Below are 18,414 nucleotides of genomic sequence, written 5' to 3' on the forward strand. Positions count from 1 at the left end.
GTGTTGTTGTTCCTCCCAATCTAACACCACATAAACAATGTCATTTTTATTTAAAAACAAAACAAACTGGGGAAAAAAACAAAGCAAACAAAATATACAGCAAGGCCACAGACAGTGTAAACTTCACTGTTGATAGTGTTACCTCGGAGCAAATACCAAAGGAAGGTTTACAGGGATACTCTATAAAAACTGATGTAATTTCCAAACAAAAAGGGCACTTCACTTCCTTGAAAAGGAACTACAAAGTCAAAGATGAGCTGGAAACCCAGGACTGTGAAGTCCATCACTTCATCCTGGAAGTCCCAACAGTTATTGCTAACAGTAGCTGGAAACTTTAATTTGCTCCTAAGGTGGCAAAACACAAAGTTCCCTCTAAGACTTTAAAATATCTGAAATAATTTGAAACTATCAGCCCATCAATTGGGAGATGATGAACAAATCTTTGCTGCTGCCATCAGCAGGTACCCCCAGGTTCATGGTCAGCACAGCTCACCATCATCCAGGTGATCTATACACCAAGGAAGAACCTAAAAACTGATTTTCCTCTCTAAATGCCAACAAAAAACTCAAGAGCATGACCAGAGCCTTGGTCACAGCCTTCCCTTCTGGGAGGATTTATCCCAAAAATCTTTAGAGTATGGATACACCAAGTAACACTCCTGACAGTGTATTGTCTTTACAGCCCCAAGAGGCCATTTTTGTAACAAATCTGTAGAAAAAAGCTAAAACCAAAAGCATCTTTCTTTTCCTCACAGGGAGTCAGCTCCAAACCCCCAAAGAGGAAACCTGGATCTGCCTGGGAGGCAAAGAGGCAGGAGGCAGCAGGGCATGTACAAAAGTTGAGCAGCTTCACCTGTAAGAAGTGACATCCCTTCACCAGAGCCTGAAAAAATATTCCCATTACAACAACCACAAATTGATACAGAACTCTGGTGTTTGGGCATTGTTTTGCTCCAAATGAAGCTGAGACCTGCTCCAAGGGCAGACTTGCCTATCAAAGACTCCAACGTGCTCTTGAAAAATAAACATTTTAGAATATATATAAAGTGAAAGTTTAGGCATTTGTTCATTGATCAACATCCAAAGAACAATTCTCAGGTCAGCAGAAGTTTGTCAGAAATGAGCCAACCCCTGACACAGGGGCCGCTCCCAATCCCGACACCCAGGAGGTGCTCAGAGTGCTTTCCAGTCGATGGGCTTCTTCCCGTATTTCTTGAGGAATTCATTTGTCTTGGAGAAGTGCCGGCAGCCGAAAAATCCTCTGTTGACCGAGAGGGGCGAGGGATGAACCGTCTGCAGGACGTGGTGGCGCTTCTGCGAACGTTGGAGGAAACCGCCCGTTAGATTTGCATGGTTTTGGCTGCTCCCGCCCTGGGCAGATGTGATTTCCTGCCCCAGGCAGATGTGATTTCCCCTCCACTCCTCCTCCTGCACCACCCAAATGTGACTTCCCCTCTACACCTCCTCCAATACCAGCCTGACACCAAAGAACCAGCCATGAAGGCTGAGACTTCTGTCCCACTGAGCAGAGATGGACTATGTAAAGCAGCGACGCCCCAGTCATTTCCCAACAGCAAATTTCACTCTGATTCATGAGCCTTTTCCTAGGAAAAACAGCTCTGTCCCCAGTGGGACACTTTGCTGACAACAGGAGGTTACACTTGCTCCAGTTCGCTTGCTCAATTCTGGAAAAGGCTAAGCTGGAGCAGAAGGGTCACTCAATTCACAGAATTCAGGCAGGCAAAATTCCCAGTCCTGTAAGGAAAGTGCCCTCTAGTGTCCACCTAACTGAGGGAAAATCAGGGAAAGGCTGTACCCTGTCGATGGAGCTGCCTTTCCTCTGGGCATAGGCTCCCCACAGCATGAACACGAGCCCGTTCAGGTTCTTGTTGAGCCAGGACACCACGACATCCGTGAACTGCTCCCAGCCCCGCTCCCTGTGGGATGTGGCCTGGTGAGCCCTCACAGTGAGCACAGCGTTGAGCAGGAGCACTCCTGGGAAATACACCACAGGGACAGGAGAGGAAACAAGAAATCAAGTGTTAATCCAGCCCTGGAATTGTCCAAGGTCAGGTTGGATGGAAGTAAGGTGCTGATGACACTGAGTTGTGTTGTGGGGTCACATCCTGCAGGGAAGGGATGGATCCATAGGGACCTAGAAGACTGGAAAGGTGGGAAGATGGGGCTGGCAGATGTTGCCCAGAGAAGCTGTGATTGCCCCACCCATGGAAGTGTCCAAGGTCAGGTTGGATGGGGCTTGGAGCAACCTGGGATAGTGGAAGGTGTCCCTGCCCATGGGAGGGGGTGGAACAAGATGAGCTTTAAATCCCTTCCAACTCAAACCATTCCAGGATTTTATAATTCTAACTGCTTTTTCCAGTTTCCCTTCAGAAACAAATTCAATTTTCATTCTAAGGGACCTGCCAAACAACAGTTACTCAGAACTGATTTTCTGTCCTACAAATGGATCATTTCCAGACACAGGTCTGTTTTCTAGACTGGCTTTTGTTCTGCTCCACAGTGACCACATAATTGAATGTCTCTGAGCTCACCTTGCTTGGCCCAGCCTGTCAGATCCCCATGGCCAGGATGAGTGAAGCCCTCGATGTCTGTAGAGAGCTCCCTGTAAATATTTTCTAAACTGCAAACAAAAAACACCATAATTTTTTTTTATATTCATATTTAAAGACAAGACCAAGCAGCACCACTTATTGCTCTTACACCAGGCAAGAAGGTATTGATTTTAATCTTATTATTTAAGACAATAAAGCCATTTGTAGAGGCAGGGCAGTGAGGACTCCCTTTGTGTGTCCAGCTGGAATCTTAATGAGGTCTCAGCACAACTGGAAATGCAAACTTACATCCAGAATACCACCAAATTATACATAATTACCCATATTTTGCAGTAATGTTTTTTTCCAGTCGATGCACAATTCAAATTTAAGTAGTTGCACAACTCTTCACATCAATTTTCTGGCTCCCAGCCCTGAGCGACACAGAACTACAAATAATTTGTGACCAAAAGGGATTTTGCTAATTGTCCTACCTGGGGGGAGGTGGAACAGGCTTCTGGACACTGAAGCAGAGCCCATGAGCTTGGTTAGGGCCATGGTATGGATCTTGTCCCAAAATTACAACCTTCACCTGAAAGCAGACCTTGGTTAGGACTGAATTGAAATCAGCTTTATTCCCAAAAGAGTAGAAAAAAAAAAGGTTTATAAATGAGCTTTAACCTAAAAGAGAGACAAAAAAGGCCCAACCCAAACCCAGGAACTGAAGTTAATCCCAGACATCTCATTATTAACAAGCTGAAGAGCACAGACTCCACCTAACATGAAGGATTAACATAACCACAGCTTTACTGCTAAAATTATGAATACAATTAATATGATTTGACTGTAGAAGACCAACATTTTCAGAGCCACAATACAACACCTTGCTGAAATATTTTCCAAATAGGTTTCACCCTATTTTAGCTTTGTGCCACATTTACTGTGATATTTTTGACACAGTTTACTGGAAATTACATTACCTTATGGTGTCTTCTTTTAATTATAGTTCATTACAGATCAATTAAAAGAACAAAGGACGTACAAGATCCAAAAACTATGAAGTAGATAAAGCTGGTAATACTAGAAAAAGATCAAAAGTGCAACTATGTGTTCAAAGGAAATTCTGTGGCCTGTGTGGGTAATAAAACAATAAAACCCTGTTATGGTATCAGAGATGAAAGGGAAGGCAGAATTTGTGAGTTAGGTGAGACAAACAACAACATCCACATCCCGTGGGACTGAAGTTTAAGGGATAAAACACTGAACTAACGTGCTTGGGCACCCAACCTGCATTTTCACGGTGAGAGACCCCGAACCCCCCTCCCCAGCCCCTGCACCTCCACTCACATCCCAAATGTCGCACATCTGCGTCCAGGTGAAGACCTGCTCGGGGGGCGGATACACCGTGTAGCGCTTCCTCTCCTCGGCCACGAACGCCATGAGCTGCGGGGGCAAAGGAGGGCTCAGCGGGGGCCGAGGGGGCGCAGCGCCCGCTCGGGGAGGGGCACGGGAGCCGCTCACTCACCTCCACGAAGTATGGCTTGGAGAACGCCGCCGGCGAGTGCGGCGCCAGCCTGTCCGGAAGCCGGCGGCATCGTTTCGCTGCGGCAGCAGCTGCGCGCCGGGCCTTCTTGTTCTGCGGATGCGCTCCGCTGCTGCTCGCTGCGACGGCGCCGCGCCGCACTCAGTTCCGATCGCCTTCGCGCTTCTGGCGGCGCTCACCTGGAAGCAGCGGGCACGGAGAGTGGAAGATGCGGAGAGGGCGGGCGCGGCATGGAGCCGCGACATTAGCACGGCCATGGCGTGGACAAGCCGAACCGGGGCGGGCCCCTCCGCACCGAGCGATCGCGGCAAGAACACGAGCTGCGGCCTTACCCATTGCGCCGGGCGGCGCGGCCGTCCCGCAGGACGCGAGGCAAAAACTCCGCTCGCTATTGGCCAGCGGAAAAGCGCCTTCTCCTTTCTATTGGCTCACCACGGCGGGCAGAGAGGTTTTCTACCCAGCAATCGTGACGACAGCGCGCCTCTCACCGCCCATTGGGCGGCGGCGGAGCGTGGCCGCTTGACTGGCAGCTCAGTCGCGCGTGCAGCCGCGCGGGAATTTGGAAGTGGTGTTTACTCCCCATACCTCCCTCACAAAAGGCCGCCAGAACCCCCAGAATCATAATACAAGCCACACACCACACACTGGCCAGACACATAGGCGCGCAACCTCCTATCCTTCTCCCCCTCTCCACACCGGCTCCTAGCCCCGTCGCTACGGTCAGCATCTGCTCGGCTCGGGGAGCGTGCCGCGCTTCTTGGGCGGGCGGGGGCTGAAGATGCAGTTCAGCGTCCTTGCCGGATCTGGAAGCGCGGAGCGAGACAGGGAGGGAGGTAGCGAATGAATGACTGAGTGAGGGGCGGCAGCGGCGGATCAGCGGAGGGGGGCGGGGACGGCTGGGTTTGGCGCCAAAACAGCGCGCGTGCGCTGGGGGGGGGGCGGCGGGGCAGGGGAGGGGACAATCGCGGTCCGTGTTCCGTCGTCCTCGTGGACAGTCGCTACCGGTGCCAGCCCATGGAGAGTTCTGTGGTTATGGGTTCCGAGGCGGGGGCGTGGCGGGAAGGCAGTGCCGCGGCGGAGACCGGGCAGGGCGGCACCAGCGCAGATCCGCGCCGAGGGGCTGCACTGTGACTATCGCATCCTCTTCGCCAAGGCCGAGGCCGACGAGATCTTCCAGCAGCTGGAGGAGGAGGTGCAGTATTTCGAAGGTAACCTCCTGCCCTGTGGGGGAGCCTGAGCTGCCCAGGGAGGCTCCGGAGGCTCCGTCCCTGGGAATGTTCCCAGGGAGCCTGGACAGTGTTTTGGGAGACCTGAGCGTGGCCTGGATGAGCTCCAGCGCTCCCTTCCATCCTGAGCCCTTCTGTGTCCAGCTCTGGGCCCCCCACACGTCCCCCCACTCTGCCCAGGGAAGTATTTCCCTGCCCAGCCCAGCCAAGGTGAGTCCCAGAGCGATCCCAGGGCCTGGGCACAGCTGGGGAGGGTTCTGCAGGCACCTGGTGTTGGCATAGCCTGGCCCTTAGAAGCTGAGAACGCAGGTGTGACCCTGCAGGGTTGGATTTGCTCCACTGGAAGCGTTCATCAGGTGGTTTCGGTGACTTTTAAGAGAACTGGGACAAGCCTGGCTGGAGTTTGTTGGAAGAGGCAATTTATGAAATATGTCCTGTTACATTAATTCAATGGCAGAATGTGATGGGGATGTTGGTTCTGTTTATCTCATTTAAGGGAGATAACAAGGCGGTGTCCACCTTTGTCAGGACAGAAACACAGGGAACAGGGATGACAGCTTGTGGGTTATCATAAGCATCCTCATTTCTCTTGTCTGGAAATTCCCAGAAGCTGCAGATCCAGGAGAATGTAGGACTGTGCAGAGGTAGCACAGACTTGGGTTTGGTTTTGATCCTCCTCGTTTCTTGTTTGAACAGGTGACCTGACAAAATTGCACATATTTGGCACGTGGCACAACATCCCAAGGAAGCAGGTGACCTACGGAGACCCTGAGTTGTCCTACACTTACTCAGGTGTGACCTTCCATCCCAAGCCATGGATCCCAGTCCTGAACCGCATCCGGGAGCGAATCACTCTGGCCACAGGACACACCTTTAACTTTGTCCTTATCAACAGGTACAGCTGGTTCCCACTTGCATCAAGCAGCTTGTGGCTCAAATGAAATGAAAAAAGCTTGTGCAGCACTTGGCAAACGGCTGAGGGGTTGACATTCACTTAACTGGGTTGGTGGAACTAACGAATGTGCTCTGTGCACAGGTACAAAGACGGCCTGGACCACATCGGGGAGCACCGAGATGATGAGAGCGAGCTGGTTCCCCGCAGTCCCATTGCATCCGTGTCCTTTGGAGCGTGCAGGGATTTCATCTTCCGGCACAGGGATTGCAGGAGGAAGGGGGTGAAACGGGGCCTGGAGCGGATCAAGCTGGAGCTGGCCCACGGCAGCCTCCTCATGATGAACCACCCCACCAACGTGTACTGGTACCACAGCCTGCCCCCCAGGAGGAGGGTCATCACCCCCAGGGTCAACCTCACCTTCAGGAAAGTCATGGCTGGGGACAGAAAGAGAAATATCCACCCATCAGTGACTTCTGACTGAAAACAGAAGCTTTAGTTCCTGGTGGACCTGTTGGTTCCTCATTCAAACACTGGCTGTGGTGATCCAAGGGACTGGATGAGCAAACTGAACTGAGAGACAGTGGACTTGGTAATTGCTAATAAAGCCTGTGACCACTGATCTCGATGCCAAGATGGCTTTCCCTCTGTGAAATGCTGCTGATAAATATTTTTGGTAAATAATACCTTTGTTTTGCTCAGGAGGAAGTTTGTTCTCAGCTGATCTTAATCTAATTAGTGCTCCTAAAAAATTAAAATACTCCATAGCCTCGAGTTACAGTTTACAAACACTATACAGCACAAGCTGTAATCATTTAAAGCTGATACTCTTTAGCAGGTGACACTTTCTGTATTCTCTCTCAATGAGCTTTAGATTGTTTGGGTTTTTATTTAAATAAAGTACAAATGAGACTGACATGGAGGAGTGCTGAGGTGTGAGCACAGTGAGTGCAGTGTGGCTGGCTGAGTGTTTCAGTCACTGTGACTCTTGTCTGCTTGAATTCCTCTGCTGCTGGAGGGTGTTCCTTGTGCTCAAGGAAGCACAAGGGTCTCTCCTTCCTCAGGTCCTTTGTACCAAAACCAGGCAGCAAAAAATGACCTTTTGGGGAAGAACTGGGCTGGACCATTTCCATGGACCTAAATAATTATCCCTAGGGAGCCCATCCTGACTCCCTGAAAACCATCCCCTTCCATGCTCACAGGGAAGCTGCTGGAATGAGGGAAGTCTGTCCAGGCAGCAACAGGTCTTGAGGAATCAAGTAATGGTAAGTTCTGAGTGAAAACGGAAACCAAACCCTGTGTTAACTCTGGAATTAGGGGTGGGCTCTGGCCTTCAGTGGTGGCTCCATTATGTTTCAAGACATTCCCACACATAATTTTAATTTCAATTCCCACACAGGTGATTTTTTGTAATAAGTTTGGGTTTTTATTGCTACTGTACAGTTACAAAAATACCCTGAAGTGAAAATGCAACTTCAAACAGCAGTGCAGTGGTTTGACCAGAATGTACATTTTTAAATAACACGCAAAATGAGACAAGGATAACCCAAACACACAGATGGCATCTTGGAGGTCTTAATTTTTTTTTACATTTTATTAACAACTTCTCTACCATGGCAGCTTGTGACAAGTAACAGCGTTTGAGCCTCGTGCCTCCACAGAGCCCTGTGACCTCAAAGGGGAGGGTTGGCTCACAAACCCCTGCCCAGGTCTGATGCTCACAGTGGGCTGTGGGAGGATCTTGCACAGCTCAGGACTAGGACTGAGGTGCTGATATTTGCTCCATCTCCTCCTTCCTAACAGAGAAAGCTGGATCAAATGCTGACTACTCATCCCTCCCCTTGATAGCCCTTGAGGGAGCTTCCAGAGTCAACTCACAGCCAAGGCAAATGCAGCTCTTTGCAAGAGAAAATACATGGACTGTGCAGTAAGAAGTGACTTTATGTCCCTGTCCTGACAAATTCAAGACAGCCCACACTGTGCGTATCCTCTGCCCCACCTCCAGCTTGACTGTGTTCTAAACCAAACGTCTGCTCAGCTGGACTCCAAAATGCAGATAAAACCTCTAAACAGAGTGTTGAGAATGGATACTGCAGGGTACACACTGCTGGCAGTGGAAATGGTTGGAGTTCTGAGGTACAATGGCTGATCTGCTGGAGGGAGAGGTTTTGTGTGATGGTTTTAGATGATCCCCTGCACTGCTTCACAGAGCTCCTGCTGCACCCCAGTGTTTCCAGTATGGAGGGCTGGCTCCTTCTCCAGCTCTCTCAGCTCTCACTTCAGTGGCCAGGGCATTTTTTTGGCATTATGCATCCTTCAATATTATTTTTGTTTGCTTTCTTGTTGTTTTTCTATAACTTAAAACAGGTTAAAACCAAGCTACTCTAGCCTAGCACAGCCAGGGAGACTTCCCAGGAACTAGTACAGCAGTGGATTTATCACTATTTATGTGCTATGAGCATTACCTGGAACAGGAATTGTGCTCCATACTCTGGAATGATGAGTTGTGTAAATAGTTTTGCATATCCATCCATTACCATTCCTGCTTTGGCTGGTTTGGAGCCTCCTATGAGGAACTCCAAACACCTCCGAGCTTTGGGCAGCAATATGAACACATGAGGTACAAAGTTGCCCTAAAAAACTATTAAGACAGTTGTTATTTGAAAACTTAAGCTGCTGTTTCACACTGAAAAAGCTTTGATGAGTGGTTTTCTCCTCCAAGCTTACAAGGATAGAAAAGAGCTAAAAATAACCTACATACTTTATTCCTGGTGATTGACAAGCAGGAGAATTTTAAAGGAGAATTTTTGCTGCTTCTCCTTCCTTGCTTTGTTTGGGATTTTATTTTTTTGCACATCAGTCTAGAGCAGCAGAATTCACCTTACTTCTATTTACAGGCCAGCCTGGGGCTGGTGCAGTGACACCAGTGTTCCCAGACTGGCTTCACAAGACCAGTAAGTGCCTACCAGTGCTGATCCTATTGTTGATATTCCACTTAACAAAGACAAGGGCTCAGCTCAGCTCCCACTCCCAGCCAGTCCAAGCCCAGTCCAGTGGTGGGAAATGGCAGTTTCCAGCACTAAAATGGGAAGGGCAAGTCTAGAACACTTCCAGCAGCTTGGAAATCACAGCATTAAAATTGTAGTCGATGCTACAAGCAATGGTATTCAACAGTGCTGAAGGAAATAATACTGATCACTAGCAACCATGTCTGTGTGCTGATTCCAGCTATATTCCAAGGAGAGGGAGCAATAAATTAAGTTTTCAGCTCTTAATAGAGAAAAAAATTACCTCCTGGGAAAAGGAAACTGCCCTTTGAATCAGCAGAAGGACTTCTATGATGTATAAATAACTAAAGTAGTGAGGAAAATTATGTGAACAGGGAAATTTTTGGACTGTGGCTGTTTGTGGAGATGCCTGACTTGACAGATTGATTAGCTGGGATATCAAGGGAAATTTGATTCCACCAGTTCATCCCATGGTGGTGGGGCATTCCCGGGACACACTGGACATGCAGTGGGCTCAGACAGTGGCAATGCAGCTGTTCAAGGAAGCTCAAGGCACTTGGTTTCTTAGATCATTGCCTTTGCCAACAGCAGCTTCCCACCAACCCCTCCCAGGGCTCCCCCTTCGGAACACCTGCAGTGAAATGTGGAGGACTGAGCATCTCCCTTGGAAAACCGCCATGTCAGGGCATGGGACACAGCCTTGGGAAGCCTGAGATGACAAGAATCACCGACACAACAAACGCTTCTCTAACACACGCACACTTTGGGGCCGCACGGCTTCGGGCGGCGACTTTTGGTACAAAACACAACTCCCGGGGAAGGGGAACCTCGGATGGGGGGTGGTTTGCAGAGCAGGTGCCACGTGGAGCTGGGAGGAGTTCGAGCGAGTCGCAGTCCCGCCTCTGTGCAGCCGCTGTCCCGCGGTCACTCCTCGGGGCCGCGCTGCGGGGCGCGGCCGTGGACGCGCTCGTAGAACAGCAGGTACGCGCTGGCCGCCAGCACCTCCTGCAGGCTGGCCCTGCGCACGGAGTCATCCGACACCCAGAGCCACTGCCCGGGCACCGCCAGGGCCCCCCGCGGGCTCGGCGAGCGCCGGTAGGTCACGAAGTGCCCCGAGTGCATGTCCCCGTGGTGCACCACCACCGCCATCAGCCGGTACAGGTACAGCGGGGCGCTGCGGGAGCACAGCGTCAGCACGGGGAAAACACACACCACGGCACCCCCCGACTGCTTTTGGAACAAAGATGTGGCTCCACAGGTGGAATTCCAGCACAAGTTGTGGCTGCCCCACCCGTGGAAATGTTCAAGGACAGGGCTTGGAGAAACCTGGGCTAGTGGGAGGTGTCCCTGCGCAAGGCAAGGGGTGGGACTAAATGAGCTTTAAGGTCCCTTCCCACCCAAACAGTTCTGGGATTCTGCGAAAAAGGATTATCAGGAGGAGCCTCAAGGCTGATTTACCAAGTAGAACCATGGCAGGGGCAGCTGAAATCAAGCTCATTAAATAAATACAGTGTTTGAAAGAAATGTATGAGAGATCCCGAGCTTGTTAAATGTTTGAAAGAAATCTATAAGGGATCCCAAGCTTGTTAAATGTTTGAAAGAAATCTAGAAAAGATCTCCAGCTTGTTAAATGTTTGAAAGAAATCTTTAAGAGGTCTATAGGAGAGAAAAGAACTACGAAAAATCAGCCAAGAGACAAGGGTAGGAGCTGGGACTGATGTTAAATTCTGTGCCTGTGCAGCCTCATGACAAAGACAGACTAAATGGAGACAATTTGAAGGACAGACAGGGTACAAATCTCTAACTTACCTGCACTCAGGGAATGCAGCAAGTGGAAAAGTTCCTGGGGACATTAAAAACGAGGAGGAGGAGGAGGAGGCACCATTCATGAAGAGTGGTTTGGTACCAGGGGTTTGTTCTGCTTCTGCCAGAGGAAGGAGAGAGTCAGTGATTTAACTTAAATGCTAATGTTATATTGCTAATAACAGCACTTATGATAATGTATTTTACTTATTCTAATTCTGTACACATCACACTCCCTTCCAGCTCCAGAGGACTGCAATATCCAAGCACAGCAGTGATTGTTTTTACATGACAAATATAAAAATTACCACGTTTACAAAATCCCAACTGAACGGATTATTGAGCTGCCTAAAGGACGGCCCTACTACAGCTGGATTTTACAACTGTTTTTCCAGAATTCACCATTCCCACCACTCCTTCTCTGCTTGTCCTGGAGCCTTAGAACAGACCACTAACAAGAAAAATCCAGGCACATTCCAAATTCAACATTCCTTCATCCTCTGAACATAAAACACGTGAGTTCTCTGCTATCTTTTATAATGTTTTCTGATTTTTTAAATATTTAGTAGGATAAAATTAAATGATCAAAACTGAACTGTAGCTTTGGAACAGTGGCTGGGAAAGGGATTTCTCCTTGTCCTCTTTGCACAGATCCACGATAAGATGGTGCTCTTGTGTGCATTCTGCACATCAGAATGTTTTCTCAGTGAAATGTAGAAATACTTGATATATTTTATTGGCAGAGTACCTGGAGATTTCACTGCTGTCCCATCCTTTGTTCCAGGAGTCTCCTCTGGGGTTTTGTGGCTGGATTTTTGCACAGGAACTCGGTATTTGTAGATGTCCATGACCAGGAACTCATTGAACTGGACGTGTTCGTGTCGCTTCAGGGGAGTGCCCTGGTTGGACCAGCTCAGCCTTTGCAGGTGGATACACAAACACTGGGGCAGCTTCAGGAACATCCCACAGGAAAGGAGGATCAGAACACATTTTAAATGCAAACAAACAGGCGGGAAGTCCAGGGGACAAGGAAATGCATCCCTGAGCTGTTCCCTTGTCTCTGTGTGGGCTCAGTGGCAACAGCGTCCCCAAGACATGGCAATAGCTCAGACCCTTGAGAGATTCCTGGGATGGGCTAATCCTCAATAATTAATGGATTGCACAGGAGAAAAAGGTCAAGTAGTTATGAATAGATGAAATCAAGAACTGATGCAAGGCATGACCCAGCCAAACTCACATTTAAGTGTTTTGCTGAATAACAGTAGAATATTCACATTCTTTAGAGTTTGATGTTTAGCTGAACTGAGGCCTCAATGCCCACAAATATTTGCCAAATGAGTTTACTTTTAGAAGTAAAACATTACAATGGTATAATAGCAAGAAACAGACATGAAGCAACACATGAAAGAAAGAAGTTACTGTATAACAGGATTTAGAAAGAGGTTTGGAGGGTTAGTTTGCCTTACCTTTCCTAGCTTTAATTGCTTTACAAATGTTGTTCTCTGGTTTTCTATGCTCTGTCCATTTAGAATTCCTTCTGCCTGGATCTGAAATCAGAAGGGAAATAAAATAAGGCCATTTGGTTACTGCTGTGTCCAATTCTACATCATAGTGCAGGTCTGCAAATTGTCTGTCTAGAACTGGGCTCAGGGCATTAACGACACCTAGGAATTTCTTCAGAATTCCTGGCCTATCCTAAAGGATCAGAATTCCAAACCAAAATCAAGCAGAAACATTTCCAGAACAAACCCCACCTCCAGCTGATGTTTCTGTTTGTGTTCAAACAATACCAGAACAAATAAATATCCCAAATACTATCTAAATAATACCTGGCAATTACAGAATAAAACATTTTTAAGTTTTGTAACAGTAGTAATAAATAAAGCATCAAAATATTCCCTGAGATAAGAACTCCATGTTAACTATTTGAAATCCCAGGCAGGTCAGAGTCTTTCCTCGAGTCATGAAGGAAAAGGAGTTAAAAATTGAAGGCAGAATTGTGTCAGCAGGGTTAAAACTGAGCTCAAAGGTTGTAGAAATTCCAACGACCTACTTTAGTGCAGTTGTCACACACAACATCCTTCACAGACTCGGAGGAGATGAAGTGATGGAGGCAGTGATCCAGTGTCATGGGACGGCCCTGAGTGCCAAGAAAACCCAAAGTTACTTGCAGGAATTTCAGACACTGAATTTTGGGAAAGGATTTTTAATAATTTTTTCCAGAGAAACTACAGAATTGCACAGTTATTTCCTGAAAAAAATGCCTAAATGGCTCTGGGTGTAGCAGGTGGATAATGTAATTGTGGGGATCCTTCCTCAGCATGGATTAAACATGGAAAACATGGAAGCCTGTGGGTAAGAACAGCTGTGACTCTCTGTGTGACTCCTTCACTGGGGTTTTAAATCACAGATTCCTATCCTATTTTTCTCTAGTTCCAGCATTTCAGGGGTCACTTTGTGCTCTCTGAGCCTCTACACAGGAGAAATACAGCTTTTAATTGCATTTAGGCTTCCTTCCTGTCCCACCCCACTGCCAGGGGTGAAGGGCATCACCTTCAATGATGGTATAAACCAAAACCCAAATAGCACAAGATGTGTCCAAATCCCAATCCTGGCTGTGCAGGAGTGCACTCTGCAGGCAGGAATCAGAACTTCCACGACTGCAAGTCTCCCTGTCTGGGAAGACAAACCACTACCAGAAATGAAATAACAAAGTGTTAAAATCTGAAAATATCCTGCACATTTTGCCCCCCAAAATCTGCAGTGTTTTGGCACTCGAAGTTTATCAGAGCCAAAAAGAAATGGAAACAATTCCCAGTTGAAATCACCGGATGGAAAAGCCCGTGTGGGGTAAGGTGTGAACTGGGAGAGCAGCTGCAGGGCACCTTCCCACAGTGGGGAGCAGCCCTTGGGATATGATCAAATCCAAGGAAGGACAAATCCTTCACCAGGAGAAAAAGAAAACCCTCCTGGTGTCCCTGTGTTTGTTGTGCTCATTGGTGATTTGCACCAACACGTTAGTGAGAAGGTCCTGCAGTAGCACCACAGGATTATAAAAGGGCAGGAAAAGAAACTCCTTAAAGTAGCTCTAAATTTACTCTGAGGCTGCAGCACCTGAGAAAGGCACTAGAGAACAGAAAGCCACAATTCCAAGGGGACAGGCTGGATCCTGGAGCAGGGGGATACATACCCACACAGCTGCTGGAATGCTCAGGGACAGGCTGTCGAAGGTGTCAAACCTCACAGGGCTCTGCAAGAGAACATTCCACATATCCAGGGAGCCAGAACTCAGGTCAGGCCAGAAAAAACCCCGACCAAACTCTCACAGGATGAACATCTGCCCTGTGCTGTCCACAATTCCCTGGTGGAATGGGATCCAAACCCCCCAGTTCCCAAGCACAGCACCAGGAACACCAGGCCTAAGGCACTACTGGACCTCTTCCCACTCCTTTAAATTTGTTTGCAAGGTTTAGAGAAGGAAAAGGACAAATGAACTCCTACAGTTTGAACTGTAAATGAGATTTGTTTTCTGTATTTCTTTTCTTTATCCAGGTTATCTCCATCTCCTCATTCTAGATAACTGGACTGAAAATTAATTCCCCTTTGCAATCTTAATACTTGTTGAATTAACAGCGAGTCCTAAACCACTACCCATGGGAGTGCATTGTCAGGTAATATTATTAATTATATTATATAAGATAACAGCTATTATTCTGTTTGATGAGATAGCTTTTATCCCCACAAAGTGAATCAAACTTCATTTCCTCCAGTACATTTAGTGATAAATAGTGATAAATTCTCATTCCTCACCAACACCACAATAAACAGCTGAAAAATTAAGTCCCTTTTCATACATATATAAAAATATATATTATAAAAACATATATATATAAAAAATATTACATATTTTCACACATGCATTTTATACATGTGCATGTATATATTTTATATATATTTATTCCTTCAATTATTTTAGACAGATAGACAACTGAATGAATAAATAAATAAATAAACATAAAAACAGCTGGGTTTGTACCTGGTGCTCACAGTGTTTGCAAACCATGTTGCTGGTCAGCCTCCCATGGAAAGGATGCTGAGATTTCCAGTGGTTTGACACAGGGGGAAGAGATCCTGCAACACAAAGTTGCAATTACCCTTTTATTTTCCCTACATCCATGTTCATCACTGTAATTCCACATTTTTGCCCCACAGTAACAAAATTAACTGCTCCAAAGCATGTTCTGGCCCGCTGCTAATAATTAATGGGGGTTTATTTATATTTCTGAGGTGTATTTCAGCCCCATACAGACAAAGAACAATTAATATTATTCCCTTAATAAACAAAGCAACTCCCCTATGAATATTCATATTCCGGAATAGATAAAATCCTACCTCTTGTTCTGCAGCTTATTTGCTTTGGGGTTGTTTCTGGTTGCTACAGAGGAAGATAAAAAGATTTCATTAACCTTAGAAACAATTAAATATGTTCCTATTTCATCGCTAATTGGCTTTTCTGGCATTAGAACAACTGTGGGAGTTTTAGTGGCTCTTTTTATTTGAAGAACAAAAAAACCTGGCACAAAACAAACTTATAATTTACACTGTTAATAAAATGAATAATTAATCTACAGAATTCTCTGCCTCAGAGCACTAAAATACGAGGTTTTATATACCTTTGTATGTATTTTAGGCAAAAAGAGATAGAAACTTTCCATCAAGTTTATCACTGAACTGGAGGATAAGATAAATTTTACCTCCATAAATGTCTATTTTGCAGTTTTCAAGCCTTTTTCATTATAAAAGTAACTGCTGAGATGGACTCCTGCTCTGTGCTAGTATTTAAATCCCTACATTTAGTGGATTTAGGGATGCAAAACCCTCGGGAAAGTAGGATCAGTGTAAATTCAAAGACATTTTCTTTAAATTCTTTAAATTGCCTGAGAAATGGATTAATTTCTATCAAAGAGCAGCTTTGTGAACATCATAAAAATATCCTGAGCTTCTAAACAGACACTTGGCACAGTTGGGAATCCAGGCAGATTCCAGGAACTCCTCCTGCTGATGGAATGAAAGGAGTCACCTCCAGGGCCTGCACATCAAACAGGTGGGTCACGCGGGGCTGCCGGTCCCGTTCATCCTCCAGGGAAGAGGTCAGGACATGGAACAGCTCATGGGCATCCTGGGAATACAGTGAGAACCAAAACACTTCAGAACACACCCCAGGAGGGCTGAAATACCCCGGGAAATCAGGGAAAAAAATCACAGCTCAGAGCCCGTCTTATGTATTTATTAATGTAATATAAATATATAATAAATATTACTAAATAATGTTGTATAATATAAATATGTAATACCATTTAATAATAGTACATAAATAATCATAGTATATAAACAAATATATAAATATATTAAATATATTAATTACACCCATTGTGCACCTGTTGTGCCAAAAACCTCTATATCAGCACAGAGTATTAAAGATATTCTGGGCCATATAAACTCACAAGAAACTAAAACACTTGGAGGAAAAAATAAAAGAATTTAAGCCCAAATTCTTGTTTTCCTTGAATTCAATAAAAGCTTAATTGGAATCTATCCTTGGAAATACAGAATGTATTTTATGAGTGAGATATTGATGGAGTTCATTGACCAACTGCACCCAGGGCTGGAAACGCTGACAAGGAATAGAAATCCTGGAAAGGTTAGAAATCTTGGATGGTACAAGTAAGAAAATTGGGAAATGTGAGTGGAGTCCATCCCTGGAAGCAAAGCACAGATCCATCAGCCATAGGGAAGGTAGGGCTGGTTTAATCTGGTTTAATATTCCTGGCTCTGCTGTTCCAAGTCTGAAGGTAATCCTGAGGTCTGGAAGCAGGCAGGCTTTCCATGAGGAACATCCCAGCAAACTGTAAATGCCATCCCTCAATCCCATGGTTGTTTCCCATCCCTTCTTAAAGCAGGACTCAGCTCTGACACCAAGGGCAGTTGGTCCCATAGCTCCAGGTCCATTATCCCTGTCCAGGGGTAAGACCAGGAATGTTCCCTGACTCACCTGCTCTTCAAAGGAGGAGATCTGCCACCTGTTCATCCTGAGCACTTCCAGCAGGCAGCTGGCATCCAGGACATCATCCTCTGTCACCTCCTGGCAGGACAGAGCTGGGGACAGGGCATGGGCAGATGTCAGGGGAGCCAGAAATGGGGGGAAATTGCTATTTCACAGCTCGCAACCCCCAAGTTAAAGCCCCCTCATCCCCACAGCAGCTCAATGCACGTCTTAACTGGCACCATTTTAGTAGGAACATCCCAAGACAGAACTTCCAAGGGACTTCCTTTAAAACAAACCCCTGTGAGAAAAGCCAGGGAGAGCCAATGGGTCATTTTGAAGATGTGTCTGAGATGAATTTAGCAGAGGGACAAGTCTGAAACGAGTCACCTCGAGCTCAGAGGCTTTAATTTTCTTATACAAAATCATCCAAAGTATCTCATTTAATAGTCCAGATTTTTTGGAAAATTTAAATCTTGGGAAAAAAAGCTTAAATTCCTTGCTAAGGATTTCTTTTTTTTATAGAATTCTGCCCCTCTGTGAAAGGTGCTTGAGCTTGGCCAAGGGGTTCAAAATTACAGAGGGAAATTAAACAGGGAATAAAACCACAGGAACTTCTTTCTTTGGGAAAAAAGGCTAAAAATTATAATGTTTATGGTAAATATTTTATTCTTAGTTTACCACAAGAGGAAAACATTCCAATACCTCTGAGGAGCTGCAGTAAAGTGACTGAAAGGTGTTGGTGCTCCTGGGACTTGCTCTGCTCTGTCCTGTACTGGGCTGTGAACTCCTCCAGCCACCTGATGAAGGAAGGGCAGGAGGACAAGCCCTGGAGCAGGGAGTTCATGAAACACGTGTTTCCCAGGTTCAGGAGGCCTGGGACAAGCCCTGCAAAGAGAAGTGTGAGAGGTTACACCATTAAGTCTGGGAAAAACATACCATCTGTGTTAGGTGCTATAATCGCGTGAAAATTAAATTATTTCAGTCTTATTTGTTATCTCATACAATCCCAGACTGGTTTGGGTTGGAAGGGACTTAAAGATAGCCCTGTCCCCCCCCCTGCCACAGGCAGGGACACCTTATACCAGACCAGGTTGCTCCAACCTGGCCTTGGACACTTCCAGGGATGAGGCAGCCACAGCTTCTCTGGGCAACCTGTGCCAGGGCCCCACCACCCTCACAGGGAAGGATGTCTTCCCAATATCCCATCTAACCCTGCCCTCTGGCAGTGGAAAATAGAAATGGGTGCCGTGCCAAGGTGTAGAAGACAGAAGCACACGGGCTGAGCGACTCAGCAGCCCCATTCCCAGTCCCCCCAATCCCTGTCCCCCCATTCCCATTCCCATT

The 18,414-nt window shown here is 46.6% G+C and overlaps 3 protein-coding genes across 3 annotated transcripts in view; 1 reads left to right on the forward strand and 2 right to left on the reverse strand.

The window, feature by feature from the left end:
• Positions 1 to 38: 38 nt before the first annotated feature.
• UNG (uracil DNA glycosylase) lies at positions 39 to 4,352 on the reverse strand. The gene is made up of 7 exons (XM_018076172.2): positions 4,180 to 4,352; positions 4,078 to 4,126; positions 3,900 to 3,995; positions 3,047 to 3,144; positions 2,553 to 2,641; positions 1,817 to 1,995; positions 39 to 1,314 (listed from the first exon to the last, which is right to left on the reverse strand). Exons 1-7 carry the CDS (start codon positions 4,350 to 4,352, stop codon positions 1,174 to 1,176), a joined length of 825 nt encoding a protein of 274 aa, XP_017931661.1. The 3' UTR covers positions 39 to 1,173.
• On the forward strand, positions 4,351 to 7,135 carry ALKBH2 (alkB homolog 2, alpha-ketoglutarate dependent dioxygenase). The gene is made up of 5 exons (XM_018076173.2): positions 4,351 to 4,629; positions 4,802 to 4,928; positions 5,091 to 5,303; positions 6,018 to 6,216; positions 6,358 to 7,135. Exons 1-5 carry the CDS (start codon positions 4,351 to 4,353, stop codon positions 6,695 to 6,697), a joined length of 1,158 nt encoding a protein of 385 aa, XP_017931662.2. The 3' UTR covers positions 6,698 to 7,135.
• A 499-nt stretch (positions 7,136 to 7,634) lies between these two features.
• USP30 (ubiquitin specific peptidase 30) overlaps positions 7,635 to 18,414 on the reverse strand; it is a 13,430-nt gene continuing 2,650 nt past the window's right edge. Inside the window, exons 2-12 of the mRNA XM_029961204.1 lie at positions 17,773 to 17,955; positions 17,077 to 17,180; positions 16,105 to 16,203; positions 15,417 to 15,459; positions 15,061 to 15,155; positions 14,215 to 14,274; positions 13,078 to 13,164; positions 12,491 to 12,571; positions 11,773 to 11,974; positions 11,031 to 11,145; positions 7,635 to 10,395 (exon numbers count right to left, since the gene is read on the reverse strand). Of these exons, the coding sequence (XP_029817064.1) occupies positions 10,146 to 10,395; positions 11,031 to 11,145; positions 11,773 to 11,974; positions 12,491 to 12,571; positions 13,078 to 13,164; positions 14,215 to 14,274; positions 15,061 to 15,155; positions 15,417 to 15,459; positions 16,105 to 16,203; positions 17,077 to 17,180; positions 17,773 to 17,955 (1,319 nt within the window). The 3' untranslated portion in view covers positions 7,635 to 10,145. The remainder of the gene's footprint in view (positions 10,396 to 11,030; positions 11,146 to 11,772; positions 11,975 to 12,490; positions 12,572 to 13,077; positions 13,165 to 14,214; positions 14,275 to 15,060; positions 15,156 to 15,416; positions 15,460 to 16,104; positions 16,204 to 17,076; positions 17,181 to 17,772; positions 17,956 to 18,414) is intronic.

Source organism: Manacus vitellinus, unplaced genomic scaffold (assembly GCF_001715985.3).
Source record: "Manacus vitellinus isolate BGI_N305 unplaced genomic scaffold, ASM171598v3 scaffold_31_pilon, whole genome shotgun sequence".
Taxonomy (NCBI): domain Eukaryota; kingdom Metazoa; phylum Chordata; class Aves; order Passeriformes; family Pipridae; genus Manacus; species Manacus vitellinus.